The sequence below is a fragment of the Triticum dicoccoides genome, chromosome 4B, assembly GCF_002162155.2.
Source record: "Triticum dicoccoides isolate Atlit2015 ecotype Zavitan chromosome 4B, WEW_v2.0, whole genome shotgun sequence".
Lineage (NCBI taxonomy): Eukaryota > Viridiplantae > Streptophyta > Magnoliopsida > Poales > Poaceae > Triticum > Triticum dicoccoides.
In genome coordinates this window covers 617,384,196-617,400,936 of record NC_041387.1, presented here as the reverse complement: position 1 = coordinate 617,400,936, position 16,741 = coordinate 617,384,196, and the positions used below count along the sequence as shown (strand labels likewise).

At 43.1% G+C, this 16,741-nt stretch overlaps 1 protein-coding gene across 1 annotated transcript; it reads left to right on the top strand.

Moving 5' to 3' along the window:
• Positions 1–849: 849 nt before the first annotated feature.
• On the top strand, positions 850–3,197 carry LOC119294041. The gene is made up of 2 exons (XM_037572321.1): positions 850–2,539; positions 2,836–3,197. Exons 1-2 carry the CDS (start codon positions 1,420–1,422, stop codon positions 2,871–2,873), a joined length of 1,158 nt encoding a protein of 385 aa, XP_037428218.1. The 5' UTR covers positions 850–1,419; the 3' UTR covers positions 2,874–3,197.
• The last annotated feature ends 13,544 nt before the right edge of the window (positions 3,198–16,741 follow it).

Here is a 16,741-nt window from a genome sequence, read left to right as displayed (position 1 = left end):
CCTGTGTGCAAAGGCTAACGTCCTGCTGTCTTTTCAGTTTTCTCATGTTGGTGTTTACATTTTTTTCGATAAAGGATGAATTTTATTGACTCAAAATGAAGCATCAATAGGATACAAACACAATGAGTACACATCCGGCCTCTACATAACTAGGATGCATACAGCCAACACTACGCACACACACCAAAAACATGCCAGCAAATAGCAAAGTCATACGAGACCAAAGCTATGCGTTGGCAATGAAAAAAAAGAGAAAGTGATTAGATCTGCGAATCAGCAAACTACAACAATGACCATATTCGCACCAACTACCTCATGACACCACACGGACGATGAGGTTCTTCAACAGCGACGCCTTCAAGAAGGAAGTGACGCTTAAGCGCCGCCGTTGCTGGATCCAACCATTCAAGGCAAGAATCTAGATTTTCATCCTGAAAAACCAATCCGAGCATATTTGAGCAATGCCTTCAACAAGGTAACGACGTAAAACCATCGTCATTGCCAGATATAACCAACTCAGGTTGGACCTAGGTTTTCACCTCAGAGCTCGAGACCGGGTGCTCAAATAGCACCACCATGAATGCCACACATGTGTTGTCGCCACCACTTTTCCGCAATCCAAGCAGCTACATGCGATGTGGACCGCCGCCGCTGCACAACCATCCCTCTGCGTCAGGCTGATGTCCATAGTTTGCATATGTTGAGTTTAGGTCTAAATTTGTATTTGGCAGGATTATGTACTAAAGTGTAAATTATAAATGTCAGGAGGACAAGAGTGTAAAGAGGAAGATAGAGATAAGGAAAGGAACGGACAAGAGCTCTGGAAGCTGCTCCGGTTCTGATGTGTAAATTCCTCTCTCAAATCCACTATCAAATCCTAGTTGATTTACACCAAAATTCGTTTCCTTCTTGAGGAATTCAACATGGTACCAGATCAATCGGTCCTGGATTCAGATTTGATCTGATTTGTGCTACGCTTGCTGCTCGTGGTGGTCGTGACCGGCTGACCCCTTTGTGCGCGGCGGCCATCGTCGTCAAGGTCGCCGCCGTCCTCGTGCGGGGCTGCATCTTCCGGCTACGTGGCGTTGCCTTTGTGCCGCCTCGCTGCCGCTGTCCTCGCGTCAGGCCGCATCCTCCTCCTGCTCCGCTCCACGTTTCCTTTGTGCTGCTCCGCTGCCGTCGTCCTGCTGTACAGGTCTGAACTCTCTAAGTGTTCCTGTGCTGCACTAAGTAGGAGCTGCCAACGACCAACTAGTATTTGCTTTTTCTCTCAACAAGGTAGAAGTGTTTTTCAGTCCAGCAGCTTGTGGTGGATTGAATCTTCTTGCTGTGTGGTAACTGGTGTAGAGAGAGTTGAACTGTGTGCCAAGGGTTGTAGCTGTTCAGTTTTTCCAGGAATACATCAATTGTTCAGTGGTCATGGGAGATACCAGTAGGGATTCCGGTATTGAGAAATTGTGTGAAAGTATGCAGCGTATGATTTCACAGCTGATGGAGCAGGCACAAACAAAAACAAGTAGTACTTCTGAAATTTTGAAGACCCTGGAACCCAATCCTGTTAGGTTAACTGGCCCAGGTGATTTTTTTAGCTGGTCTCAGAATGCTACTTTGATTCTAGAGTCACACAGACTTCAGAAATTTTTGAAGGATGATGAGAAAAAGCCAACAGATGTCACACAAGAACAGTGGGATCAGAATCAAAAGCGAGTTATGGTATGGCTGTTGGGGTCGATGGAGAAGACCGTGAGAGAACAGGTTGAAGGGTTTCAGTCTGCCGCTGAGGTGTGGGCGAGCATTGAGAAACAGTTCTCAGGAAAATCGAACAAGATGCAAGTCAGTAGGATGTTCCATGAATTGAGGCAGATCAAGCAAGAGCAGAAGACAGTGACCGAATTTGCGGGAGAAATCAATAAACTCTATAGAGACCTGGAGTATTTTAGACCATTTAAGGCACATGATCCCAGGGACATACCCCTCCTTCGAGAGTGGTTTGAACCATTGTTGGTTCAGACCTTTCTTGATGGTCTGAACTCAGAGTTCAATCTCCGTTCCCAGCTCATACAAGCCACACCAGATTGGGCTACATTGGATCAGGCCATCTCTAGTATACTGGAGGAAGAAACACGGTTGGCCAATCAGATCACAACTTCACAAACAAATGTTGATGGCAGAGCTGCACTATCTTCGGTTAAGCAAATTCAGTCTCCTAGTACTTCAAGAAATGAGCAAGCAAATGCTACTAGATTCGACTATACAGGGAAGCCTAAGATGGTGTGTGACCACTGTAAAAAACCAGGCCATTTGAAGAAGAGTTGTTTTGATATAGTTGGTTACCTTCCTGGATGGCAATCGAAACAATTTAACAGATTCACCAGTGGTGGTGGTAATGCAAGAAGGCCAGATCGAGCTCATCTTACTTTATTTGAGGGAGAGCGGTCTGCTGTAGTAGCCCAAGCACTTGAAGAGCTTAAAAGCAAACTTATGGCGAATACTTCAGAAGGCCCTGCTGAAACAACATCTGATGCTCATTCTGGGAAAGGTATGAAGAATATTTTAACATCTTGGATAATTGATTCAGGGGCCACAAATCACATGACAGGCTCATCTAAGAACTTTTCATCATATACCCCTTGCTCTGGAAGGGATAGGGTACGCATAGCTGATGGATCCTTAGCTCCGATAATGGGTTATGGGAACATTAATTGTACTCCATCTCTATCCTTAAGCCCAGTCTTGCATGTCCCTAATTTGCCAGTGGACCTCTTGTCAGTTAGTTCACTTACAAAGTCACGTAATTGCAAGGCATCCTTCGACCCTCACTCATGTACATTTCAGGATCCGAAGACAAGAAGAAATCTTGGGACTGGGATTGAGCACGACGGCCTCTACTACCTTACCAATGCCCCATCTACATCTCCATATGCCCTCAGTATGATGAATAGCTTGACCACTGATGAATTTCTACTAATGCATTATAGACTAGGGCATCTGTCATTCCAAGCCCTTAGTCGCATGTTTCCATCTCAAGTTAAAAATTGTTGTAAGGAGAAGCTTTTGTGTAATGTGTGTGAACTCGCTAAACACACTAGAACCAATTATCCTAGTAGTAATGAGAGAAGTAAGATACCGTTTGATGTGGTGCATTCAGATGTATGGGGTCCATCGGTTGTAACTGCCCTCACAGGGGATAGATATTATGTGACCTTCATTGATGGTTTTAGTAGGTGCACATGGTTGTACCTCCTAAAGCATAAATCTGAAGTTCTGCCTGCATTCAAATTTTTTTTTTTAATATGGTGCGTAACCAGTTTGGCATGAATGTGAAAATATTACGCTCCGATAATGGTACCGAATATATCAATGGTAAATTTAGTAATTTCTTGTCTTCTTATGGTATTATACATCAAACAACTTGTGTGAATACTGCAGAACAAAATGGGGTGGCAGAGAGAAAGAATAGACATCTACTGGAAGTTGCTCGAGCTCTCATGTTCATGATGAATGTGCCAAAAAAAATTTGGGGAGAAGCGGTCAAAACTGCTGCCTATCTAATAAACCGTATGCCTTCTAGAGTTTTGGTCCATAAGACTCCTATTGAATGTTTGCAGGGCTCTAACTCATTTATTGTGCCACCAAAAATATTTGGATGTACCTGTTTTGTTCATGATTACAGGAGTTCAGCAGGAAAACTTGATTCAAGAGCCATCAAATGTATCTTTTTGGGCTATTCTCCCACAAAAAAGGGATATCGGTGTTGGTCGCCTACTGAAAGGAAATTCTTTGTGAGTATGGATGTTACCTTTCACGAAAAAGAACCATTCTATTCCTTAAGAGGAAATGACAATGATACAGGTAGCAAGGGGGAGAATATCATAGGAGAGAGCAATGATAGGGGAACTGTAATAATACCTATCAAGGATATCATACGCTCAGAAGATGAAACTGAGGGGGAGAAAACTGCCAATACAACTGTAGAAGGCGATAATACATTAATATCTGATGCGTATGAAAATCTTTCAGGCCAACAGGAGATGGAAACAGGAGATGCAGAAGGTGTACCGTAGGAAGTTGATGAAGAAGTTGTGAATCAATCACAAGTACTAGAGGAGGCACCAACAAGTGAAGAAATGGCCCATGATGAGGGTGATGTTGAAGGTACTCAAACCCATATACCATCCTCTAGTACTCAAATAAATGATGAACCGATTGCCTTACGAAAGGAAAAAAGAAAAGTAGATGTACCTGCACGTCTGAAGGATTGTGTTGGATATAAACATGATCTTGCAAAATTTGTTTCGTATGATAGATGTACTTCCTCTTTTAGGAGCTTTATTGCATCCTTGGATTCTACATCAGTACCTAAAGATTGGAAGGATGCAATGAATGATCCTAAATGGAAGGCAGCAATGTTGGAGGAAATGTATGCTCTAGAAAAGAATAATACATGGCAATTGGTAGAATGGCCGAAGGGCAAGGAACCAGTCGGATGCAAATGGGTTTACACCATTAAGTGTAACCCTGAAGGTAAAATAGAAAGGTATAAAGCTCGATTGGTGGCCAAAGGCTACACACAGACTCGTGGTATTAATTATGAGGAAACATTTGCTCCTGTAGCAAAAATGAATACAGTAAGAACTTTGATATCTTGTGCAGCTAATCTTGGGTGGAATTTGTTTCAGATTGATGTAAAAAATGCGTTCTTACATGGAGACCTTCAAGAGGAAATTTATATGCATATACCACCAGGTTTCAACATGGTACAAACTGAAGGAAAGGTCTTGAAGCTCCGTCGTTCACTATATGGCCTAAAACAATCTCCTCGTGCGTGGTTCGGTCGATTTAGAAAAGCTATGCTGAAATTGGGTTTCAGCCAGAGCAATGCCGACCATACTTTATTTTATAAAAGATGTGGTGGAAAATTGACGATATTAATTGTCTATGTTGATGATATTGTCATTACAGGAGATGATGATCAAGGTATTGAAAAAGTAAAGCAACATTTGAGGAACGAGTTCGAAGTCAAGGATCTAGGACAAATGAGGTACTTTCTTGGAATTGAAGTCTCACGAAGCTCAAGAGGTATCTATCTATCTCAAAGAAAATATGTGCTAGATCTGTTGTCAGAAACTGGTATGTCTGGGTGTCGTCCAGCATTAACACCAATTGAACAAAACCATAGATTGACTAGTGAGTCAGGGGAACCTGTTGACCGGGAGCAATATCAGAGACTTGTTGGCCGTTTGATCTATTTATCGCATACTCGTCCTGATATAGCTTTTGCTGTAAGCGTGGTGAGCCAGTTTATGCATAATCCTAAAACTCACCACATGGATGCAGTAAATCGAATCATTCGGTATTTAAAGGGGTGTCCAGGTCGAGGTTTATTGTATAAGTCAAATGGAAATTTACAAATAGAATGTTATACTGATGCTGATTGGGCTGGTTCATTAGATGATAGAAGGTCTACCTCAGGATACTGTACGTTTGTTGGAGGAAACATAGTTACTTGGCGTAGTAAGAAACAAAATGTTGTTGCAAGGTCCACTGCAGAAGCAGAATTCAGAGCTGGCTCATGGAGTGTGTGAGGTCTTATGGCTAAAAATCATACTGATGGAGTTGGGTCTATTCCAGGCAAGACCATTGATGATGTATTGTGATAATAAGTCTGCACTAGATATAGCACATAACCCGGTTCAACATGGTAGAACAAAGCACATAGAAATTGACCGACACTTTATCAAAGAGAAACTTGACCAAGGAATAGTATGCATGCATTATGTGAGCTCTTCAAATCAACTAGCCGATATTCTGACCAAAGGTCTCGCTGAAAAAGTGTTTTCTAGTTTATGTAGCAAGATGGGGTTATATGATGTTTTTGCCCCATCTTGAGGGGGACTGTTGAGTTTAGGTGTAAATTTGTATTTGGCAGGATTATGTACTAAAGTGTAAATTATAAATGTCAGGAGGACAAGAGTGTAAAGAGGAAGATAGAGATAAGGAAAGGAACGGACAAGAGCTCTGGAAGCTGCTCCGGTTCTGATGTGTAAATTCCTCTTCAAATCCACTATCAAATCCTAGTTGATTTACACCAAAATTCGTTTCTTTCTTGAGGAATTCAACAGCATCTCACCACCAAACTCGACCATCAGATCTGAAGGGAGGAACCCTCGTGAAGACCTTCCCCTAGCATCACAACCCCAACGAGGCCGAGGCCGACGCTGTAGGCCAAGGCCACTTCTGCGCGAGGAGCAGAACATGCTGGCGGCGCAATGTCTGCATACACGTGCCTAGCCTCCGCGCATGAGTCGACCGCCGGCACGAGATCAACCATCATTAGCGCGGACCTCATGGCGTGGCATCCGGGCATAGTTGCGTGGGCAGTGACCATGAGTGTAGACCTTATTGCTGGGAGCCAAGGCAGTGAACGCATCTCGTCAAAGCCACCCCAAAATCCATCAGAACCTTGTTACGGGAGACTGCAGCAGTGCTCATCGCTGAGATCGATCACAAGGAGCAGAGAAAGAGTAGAGGAGGAGATGGCCTGTAGGTCCCGCCGCCACCGGCCGGCCGGCCGAAGGCCGCCGCCGGCAGCGGCGAGGAGGAGGAGGCGGACTGTATACTAGCGGCGGCGGCGGGGGATCGCCTTGTGAGTCGCTTACATGACTTGCACTATATCATTATGATATAAATGAGACATGTATTACCATGCAAACAAAGAATCGTATAAATGTCGTATTAGCACGTGTAAGGATGGAGCAATTTCTGTCTATGAGGACCATATCGGACATTGGCTAGAACTATTTTTTTTTTTTTTTGAGAAATGACATCGCCAGCAACTAGAAGGACTAAACATGCAATTATCACAGTGCATAGAGGACACTCATGGCTCGCTTGCACACAGGAAGCAGTCCGTCTGGGACAACCCATTGGCAGGTACTGTAGCACTATGGGTACTGCTATTACTGCTACACGCGGGTTTACTGTAGTGGGCAGTTCAAAAACTCCAAGCAAATTATTTAAAAGTGCATATTTTCTGGTTTTTATCAACTTTGTGAACGTTTTTTGAAAAACAAACAAATTATATATTTTTGAAATTTTCAAACACTCATTCAAATTTGTGAAAATTTCAAAAAACACAAACCTATTGACTAAACATGATTTTTTTGAAATTCCAAACATCTATTGAAAAAATTGAAGTTCTGAACAATTTTCAGATTCTAAATATTTTTTGAAAAATACTTCTTTTGGAAATTTTGAACGATTTATGAAATTTTTGAATTTTTTTAAAAACTGAAAAATATTTAATTTTATGGCAGTTTTAAAACACGTAAAGTTCTTGAAAAATGTGAACAACATTTTGAAATTCCAAACATTTTCTTAAAAAATGAATAATTTTTTAAATTATAAATATTTTTAGAAATTCTAAATTTCTTTTAAAATTTTGTGAATCTATAAAAAATTAAAAGAGACAAAAAAAAGAATGAAAACAAAATAAAAAAGTAATAACCCAAAGCAAAACCAGAACATGAGTAAGGAAAATGTTAGTAGAAAGCCGGTTTAGGAAACTTCGCAAAACGAATAAAAAACCGTACACAAAAACCTACACGTACGGTAGCTACATGGGCCGGCCATCCAAATGGATCGCATCCGTCTCCTGTGCGCACGTTACAGGCATTATAATGGATCGCATCTTTTTAGGGGAATTTTTTCTTTTATGTTAATCAACATAAAAAGGGTGCACACAACAGGTTTGAACACGTCACCTCTTTGTTCATAGCATACCGGGATAACCACTAGGACATCCCGATCTACTTTGCCACCTTTCTTCTTATTTCACGGAACTTTTTTATTTTTATTTTTATTGTTCTTGCTCTTTTCTTTTTTTAAATGCGCAAATCAATTTTCAAACTAATGAAATATTTTCAAACTCGATGACCTTTTTTCAAATCGATGAAGTTTATTGCAAATAGATGAACTTTTTCAAAATCGATGATTTTTTTTTCAAATTCGATAATCGTTTTTTTCCAACTTGATGCAATCTTTTCAAATTCGATGTATATTTTTAAAAATCGGTGAACTTGTTTTTTCTAAATTCAATGAACTTTTTCCAGAATCGATAAGCTTTTTTTAAAAGTTAATATTTTTTTCAAATTCGTTGCTGTATTTTCTAGAATTCTTTTTCAAATTTATACTTTCTTTTCAAAATAATTTTTACTAGGTAAATATGAATATGTAAACTCAAGGAACGGTGGGAATATGTAAATATGAATATGAATTTGCACTATTTCCTAGTTGTACTCAACGAAATGAACTCGACATAGTAGGTATGAGCTACAGCCATCGACACTCGATATTCCCACCCTGTCCGTCAAGCTTTGCACGACCGTAATGCCGTCCAGTTTGATTGTGAACACAATAACCGAAACACGTCGATCATTTTCCCAGTGTAAGGTGAGGAATGTCGTGCAATCACGTAGTCTAGCCAGCTGCGCTAATATAATGGGGCGGCCCTATTAGTGATTGTGTATATGTTTCCCACCAGTTTTGAGATGGTCCAAGAACATCCCTAAAATAAATTTGTATGTATTTCCTTTCTTTTGGTTTTCTCTCGGGTTCTTTTGATTTTTACCCTTTTCCCTTTTAAAAATTCGTGAATATTTTCGAATATTTTACAAATATTTTACAAATTTATAATGTTTTTCCAAAATCCATGATTTTTTTCACATTTTCGAATATTTTTTCATGTCATGAACATTTTTCAATTAACGAACATCTATTGAATTAAAGACTTTATTTCATTGCGTAAAAAAGAAATTCCGGTAATCTTTCTGAATTTGTGATCATTTTTAAAAATTGTAAACTATTTTCTAATCGGTGAATGTTTTTAAAATCTGTGGATATTTTTGAAATCATAAAAACAATCAAATTTGCTAATATTTTTTAAGTTCATAAAATCTTTTGGAATATGTGGACATTATTTTATTTCGCACACATTTTTTTATTCATGAATATTTATTTTTAAACGGATGATATATTCATTAATTTAAAGATTTGTTTGGTTGCCACCGTGCCAGACCACAGCTATATCTCGCTTGCGCAAGATGCAGCCCTGCCTCGCCTTTGGTAGTTCGTTCAAACGGTTTAATGACCGGCCCTATCAAACGGTTTTGACAGTTCCACACTTTTTCTTCTTCTTTTTCTGCGTTTTACTTTACTGTATTTATCAGGTTATCTTTATCTTTATCTTTTTATTTTTTATTTTATTTTTTCAATACATGTCAACTTTTTCAGTACACCTTTTTTCATATTTTGTATACACGTGAATTCATTTTTTGTACACATAGAAAGTTTTTCAAATACATGTTACTTTTTTTCAAATATATGTCAATTTTTTTTATAAATGGTACGAAACATATTTTTAAATAGTCACGAACATACTTTAAACATTGTCTTACGTATATTTTCTTATGGCACAAAACATTTTTTCATAATTATGCTAACACTTGTTTACATTGTATAAATATTTTCAAAAAAATGTGATGAACATATTTCTGAAATGAATGAACATTTTGTAATAATATCACGAACAGTTTTTAATGGTATGAAACATTTTTACACTGTATAAATAATTTGTAAAAATGCCACAAATATGTTTCTGAAACGTGTGAACATTTTTAAAATGTAACATGCATTTCTTTTAGTGCTATCAACATTTTTTAAAAAGTTGTGTGATCATTAGTTTAACAGAAAAACTAATAGTACCATGAAATCTTTTGAAAATTTCAGTAAATTAATTTAGGAAATATATATAGAAAAGAACCATACGAACAAAGAAGAAAAGAAAAAAGATCAAACAAAGAACAAGTCGTAGGAAGAACGAAGTTACTTGGCTGGCCCAATAGATGCTCGCTGAAGCCGTCCTTGCGTTTCGCTGCCGGCGAGATACATATGCTCCCCTGTGTCGTCCTACACGGGGAACATGAGGTCTCCTTATTGCTGGCTAATAGCAACTCTAACCAATCCCTTATAACCAGTTAGAGGAGTAAAAGTTTCGGCTTGCTTCTCTAACCGGCACCTAGCCGAACTCTTATATCCGTTAGCCGAAAATAAATTGTACACCTCGTCACTGCAGACTGCTAAATATGCTCGGCCTCCACTTGGATGAGTAAAACTTGTGACCTCTTCTTCACGCCCGCGTCATCAGCACCCTGCGTCGCGTCATCGCCGGCGCTACTGCTAGTGACTACCCACCACCTCCATCGACAACCCGCCACCTTCCTTCGCCCTTGTCACCCTTCTGCCCTAGTCAGAGTCGGTCGTCGACCATCGCTGCAGCCGAAATCGAGGTCAAACGCGGCAGCTCCCGCCGCATCAAACCCGTTGCCAGAAAGCATCTTAGATCTTCTTCCTCGTAGCCTCGCCGGCACCTCACCATGTTGTGTCGGTCGTCTCCACACTAGTCCAACCGCTTGTATCGGCTCAACGTCACTGACCGGCCATGACACCTCTGTTGCCTTGCAAGTGTTCGACGCCTTGCCTAGATGACTTGTTTTTGGCTTTTTTCTCTTTTTTCTTTTGTCAATTGTATTGAACCGAGTAATTTAAATTGAAGATAAAGAGGCCGAGAGAGATCATCTTCAAGGACTCTTCTCCATCGGAGGAGGAAGAAGATGACGATGACTTTGAAATGGTCATTGGCATGATCTTCAATTATGATATGCAACGGCCAAGGAGAGGATCACAATTCAGCCACATACACCTCAACCGTGATACAATGGAGGGCCATGCCAAGATTATTGGAGATTGTTCGAACCCTAATCCAACCAATCCAAAGAAGTATTTTTGCTGGCGTATGCACACAAGTCTATTTCTCATCATTACGAATGTCGTGAAGAAGCATGATGATTGGTTCAAGCTGAGGTGAAATGCATGCAGAGATATAAGTGTGAGTGCTTTGATGAAGTGTATCACGGTTGTTCGAGTGCTGGCCTACAGGCGTTCGAGCGATGCCATGATGACTATCTCTGCATTGGAGAAGATACAATCTTGGAGGCCGTTCGAAGATACACAAGAGCCATGATTGATATCTTTGGGCCGAAGTACATGAGGGCACCCAACGAGGAAGGCACCGAGAGGTTGAGGGCATTGAGAGCAACTCCAATGCACCGACCCATTTCGTCCGCGCATATCCGTTTGGGTCACAGACAGAAAAGTTAGCCCAACCTGCCGACCCAAACGAATGCTTGTCCGCTTTTTGTCCGCCCGCTGACCCATTCCTGGCCCAAATTTGGGCCTCATTTGCGTTGGCGCAGACATGAAATGGACGCGCGTGACGCCCATCTACTCCTCCCCCTGGCCCGCTAGTCGGCGGCACAACCAATCCCATTTCCCCCTCTTTCCCAAAAACTCCCGGCTGCTCGCCACAGACGACATGTTGATTCTCGCCGGCCCTCGATCCCTCCTCGTCCTCGCCTCCCTCGCCTCCTCCGGCCTTACCTATGTCGCCTCCGGCAAAGGCAAGCCCTGCGCCACACGCAAGATGGTGGAGCCACCTAAGAAGAAGCTATTGATGGCTGAGAAGCGGCATGTGCTGTCGGCCACGAGGAAGGACCAGAGGCACACGCATGACCGTAAGCTCGAAGCCACGACCGCTGCCCCCTGGCCACCGCCGCACAGCAAGAGGAAAACAATGATAGAGTCGCTGCGGCAACGAGGGAGCCCCTGCTCTTCCGAGGGTTAAACCGAGGCCAGCACGGGCTTGTCAGCGCCACCATGGCCGTGGCTAGCATGGGCTCATTGGCCTAGTGTGGCAGTGCCAGAGTCGTTGCACACGTCTGCCATGGCACCGATTCCCATATTCCATCCCTATCCGCAAGCCTCCCATTTCTTCGGAGGTGAGTGTGGTGGCCGCGTCCACGACCGCTCCCATGACCATCAACGTCAATGCCACACCTGTGGCCGGTGGATCATCCTCCGGGGGCTAGAGGAAACTCCTGCGACAGATCCCAGCCAACATGCATCCCGACGCCCATAACCTGTTCGACAGAATGCCGACCACAGACGACGAGACAATGAACCGTTTCACCATCGATAACATCATCTTCAAAGGTGGTGTGGGTGCCGCTGCATTCACAGGCAGTGTGGGCATGGCTGCCTTCGACCCCGATGAGATCCAAAGCCAGGAAGGTTGAGCCCCCTGTTGGAAATATGCCCTAGAGGCAATAATAAAATGATTATTATTATATTTCCTTGTTCATGATAATTGTCTTTTATTCATGCTATAATTGTATTATCCGGAAATCATAATACACATATGAATACTTAGACCACAACATGTCCCTAGTAAGCCTCTAGTTGACTAGCTCGTTGATCAGCAGATAGTCATGGTTTCCTGACTATGGACATTGGATGTCATTGATAACGGGATCACATCATTAGGAGAATGATGTGATGGACAAGACCCAATCCTAAGCATAGCACAAAGATCGTGTAGTTCGTTTGCTAGAACTTTTCCAATGTCAAGTATCTTTCCTTAGACCATGAGATATTGTAACTCCGGAATACCGTAGGAGTGCTTTGGGTGTACCAAACATCACAACGTAACTGGGTGACTATAAAGGTGCACTACAGGTATCTTTGAAAGTGTCTGTTGGGTTGACACGGATCGAGACTGGGATTTGTCACTCCGTATGACGGAGATGTATCACTGGGCCCACTTGGTAGTGCATCATCATAATGAGCTCAAAGTGACCAAGTGTCTGGTCACGGGATCATGCATTACAGTACGAGTAAAGCGACTTACCGGTAACGAGATTGAACGAGGTATTGGGATACCGACGATCGAATCTCGGGCAAGTAACATACCGATTGACAAAAGGAATTGTATACGGGGTTGCTTAAATCCTCGACATCATGGTTCATCCGATGAGATCATCGAGGAGCATGTGGGAGCCAACATGGGTATCCAGATCCCGCTGTTGGTTATTGACCCGAGAGCCGTCTCGGTCATGTCTGCATGTCTCCCGAACCCGTAGGGTCTACACACTTAAGGTTCGGTGACGCTAGGGTTGTATGAATATGAGTATGCAGCAAACCAAAAGTTGTTCGGAGTCCCGGATGAGATCCCGGACGTCACGAGAAGTTCCGGAATGGTCCGGAGGTAAAGAATTATATATAGGAAGTGTTGTTTCGGCCATCGGGAAAGTTTCGGGGGTCACCAGTATTGTACCGGGACCACCGGAAGGGTCCCGGGGGTCCACCGGGTGGGGCCACCTATCCCGGAGGGCCCCGTGGGCTGAAGTGGGAGGGGAACCAGCCCCTTGTGGGCTGGTACGCCCCTCCCCTTGGGCCCCCCTGCGCCTAGGGTTGGAAACCCTAGGGTGGGGGCGCGCCCCACTTGCCTTGGGGGGCACTCCACCCCCCCTGGCCGCCGCCCCCTTCGGAGATCTGATCTCCAGGGCCGGCGCCCCCCAGGGGGCCTATATAAAGGAGGGGGGAGGGAGGGCAGCCGCACCTGAAGTCTTGGCGCCTCCCTCTCCCCTGCTACACCTCCTCCTCCTCCCGTAGTTGCTTGGCGAAGCCCTGCCGGAGCCCTGCTGCATCCACCACCACGCCGTCGTGCTGCTGGATCTTCATCAACCTCTCCTTCCCCCTTGCTGGATCAAGAAGGAGGAGACGTCATCCGCTCCGTACGTGTGTTGAACGCGGAGGTGCTGTCCGTTCGGCACTTGGTCATCGGTGATTTGGATCACGACCAGTACGACTACTTCAACCCCGTTCTCTTGAACGCTTCCACTCGCGATCTACAAAGGTATGTAGATGCACTACTATCACTCGTTGCTAGATGAACTCATAGATGGATCTTGGTGAAACCGTGGGAAATTTTTTATTTTCTGCAACGTTCCCCAACAGTGGCATCATGAGCTAGGTCTATGCGTAGTTCTCTATTGCACGAGTAGAACGCAAATCTGTTATGGACGTAGATCTTGTCAACTTGCTTGCCACTACTAGTCTTATTTTGCTTCAGCGGTATTGTGGGATGAAGCGGCCCGGACCGACCTTACACGTACGCTTACGTGAGACAGGTTCCACCGAGTGACATGCACTAGTTGCATAAGGTGGCTAGCGGGTGTCTGTCTCTCCCACTTTAGTTGGAGCGGATTCGATGAAAAGGGTCCTTATGAAGGGTAAATAGAAGTTGACAAAATCACGTTGTGGTTATTCGTAGGTAAGAAAACGTTCTTGCTAGAACCCAATTGCAGCCACGTAAAAGATGCAACAACAATAAGGGACGTCTAACTTGTTTTTGCAGCAATTGCTATGTGATGTGATATGGCCAAAAGTTGTGATGAATGATGAATTATATATTGTGATGTATGCCATCATGTTCTTGTAATAGGAATCACGACTTGCATGTCGATGAGTATGACAACCGGCAGGAGCCATAGGAGTTGTCTTAATTATTGTATGACCTGCGTGTCAATGATTTAACGCCATGTAATTACTTTACTTTATTGCTAAACCGTTAGCCATAGTAAAAGTAATAGTTGGCGAGCAACTTCATGGAGACACGATGATGAAGATCATGATGATGGAGATCACGGTGTCATGCCGGTGACGAAGATGATCATGGAGCCCCGAAGATGGAGATCAAAGGAGCTATATGATATTGGCCATATCATGTCACTACTATATAATTGCATGTGATGTTTATTATGTTTATGCATCTTGTTTACTTAGAACGACGGTAGTAAATAAGATGAACCCTTATAATAATTTCAAGAAAGTGTTCCCCCCTAATTGTGCACCGTTGCTAAAGTTCGTCGTTTTGAAGCACCACGTGATGATCGGGTGTGATAGATCCTTACGTTCACATACAATGGGTGTAAGACAGTTTTACACATGCAAAACACTTAGGGTTAACTTGACGAGCCTAGCATGTACAGACATGGCCTCGGAACACAGAGACCGAAAGGTCGAACATGAGTCGTATGGAAGATACGATCAACATGGAGATGTTCACCGACGATGACTAGTCCGTCTCACGTGATGATCGGACACGGCCTAGTCGACTCGGATCATGTAACACTTAGATGACTAGAGGGATGCCAAATCTGAATGGGAGTTCATTAAATAATTTGATTAGATGAACTTAATTATCATGAACTTAGTCTAAAATCTTTGCAAAATATGTCTTGTAGATCAAATGGCCAACGCTCATGTCAACATGAACTTCAACGCGTTCCTAGAGAAAACCAAGCTAAAAGATGATGGCAGCAACTATTCGGACTGGGTCCGGAACCTGAGGATCATCCTCATAGCTGCCAAGAAAGCATATGTCCTAGAAGGACCGCTAGGTGAAGCACCCATCCCAGAGAACCAAGACGTTATGAACGCTTGGCAGTCACGTGCTGATGATTACTCCCTCGTTCAGTGTGGCATGCTTTACAGCTTAGAACCGGGGCTCCAAAAGCGTTTTGAGCGACACGGAGCATATGAGATGTTTGAGGAGCTGAAAATGGTTTTCCAAGCTCATGCCCGGGTCGAGAGATATGAAGTCTCCGACAAGTTCTATAGTTGTAAGATGGAGGAAAACAGTTCTGTGAATGAGCACATACTCAAAATGTCTGGGTTGCACAACCGCCTATCCCAGCTGGACAATAACCTCCCGGACGAGGCGGTCATTGATAGAATCCTTCAGTCGCTCCCACCAAGCTACAAGAGCTTTGTGATGAACTACAATATGCAGGGGATGGTGAAAACTATTCCTGAAGTATTTTCAATGCTGAAGTCAGCAGAGGTAGAAATCAACAAAGAACATCAAGTGTTGATGGTCAATAAAACCACCAAGTTCAAGAAGGGCAAGGGTAAGAAGAACTTCAAGAAGGACGGCAAAGATGTTGCCGCGCCCGGTAAACCAGTTGCCGGGAAGAAGTCAAAGAATGGACCCAAGCCTCAGACTGAGTGCTTTTATTGCAAAGGGAAGGGTCACTGGAAGTGAAACTGCCCCAAATACTTAGCGGACAAGAAGGCCGACAACACTAAATGTATATGTGATATACATGTAATTGATGTGTACCTTACCAGTACTCGTAGTAACTCCTGGGTATTTGATACCGGTGCCGTTACTCATATTTGTAACTCACAGCAGGAGCTGCGGAATAAGCGGAGACTGGCGAAGGACGAGGTGACGATGCGCGTCGGGAATGGTTCCAAGGTCGATGTGATCGCTGCCGGCACGCTACCTCTACATTTACCTACGGGATTAGTTTTAAACATCAATAATTGTTATTTAGTGCCAAGTTTGAGCATGAACATTGTATCTGGATCTCGTTTAATGTGAGATGGCTACTCATTTAAATCCGAGAATAATGGTTGTTCTATTTATATGAGAGATATGTTTTATGGTCATGCCCCGATGGTCAATGGTTTATTCTTAATGAATCTCGAACGTAATGTTACACATATTCATAGTGTGAATACCAAAAGATGTAAAATTGATAACGATAGTCCCACATGCTTGTGGCACTGCCGTCTTGGTCACATTGGTGTTCAAGCGCATGAAGAAGCTCCATGCTGATGGACTTTTAGAGTCTCTCGATTATGAATCATTTGACACATGCGAACCATGCCTCATGGGCAAAATGACCAAGACTCCGTTCTCTGGAACAATGGAGCGAGCAACCAACTTGTTGGAAATCATACATACTGATGTGTGTGGTCCAATGAGCGTTGAGGCTCG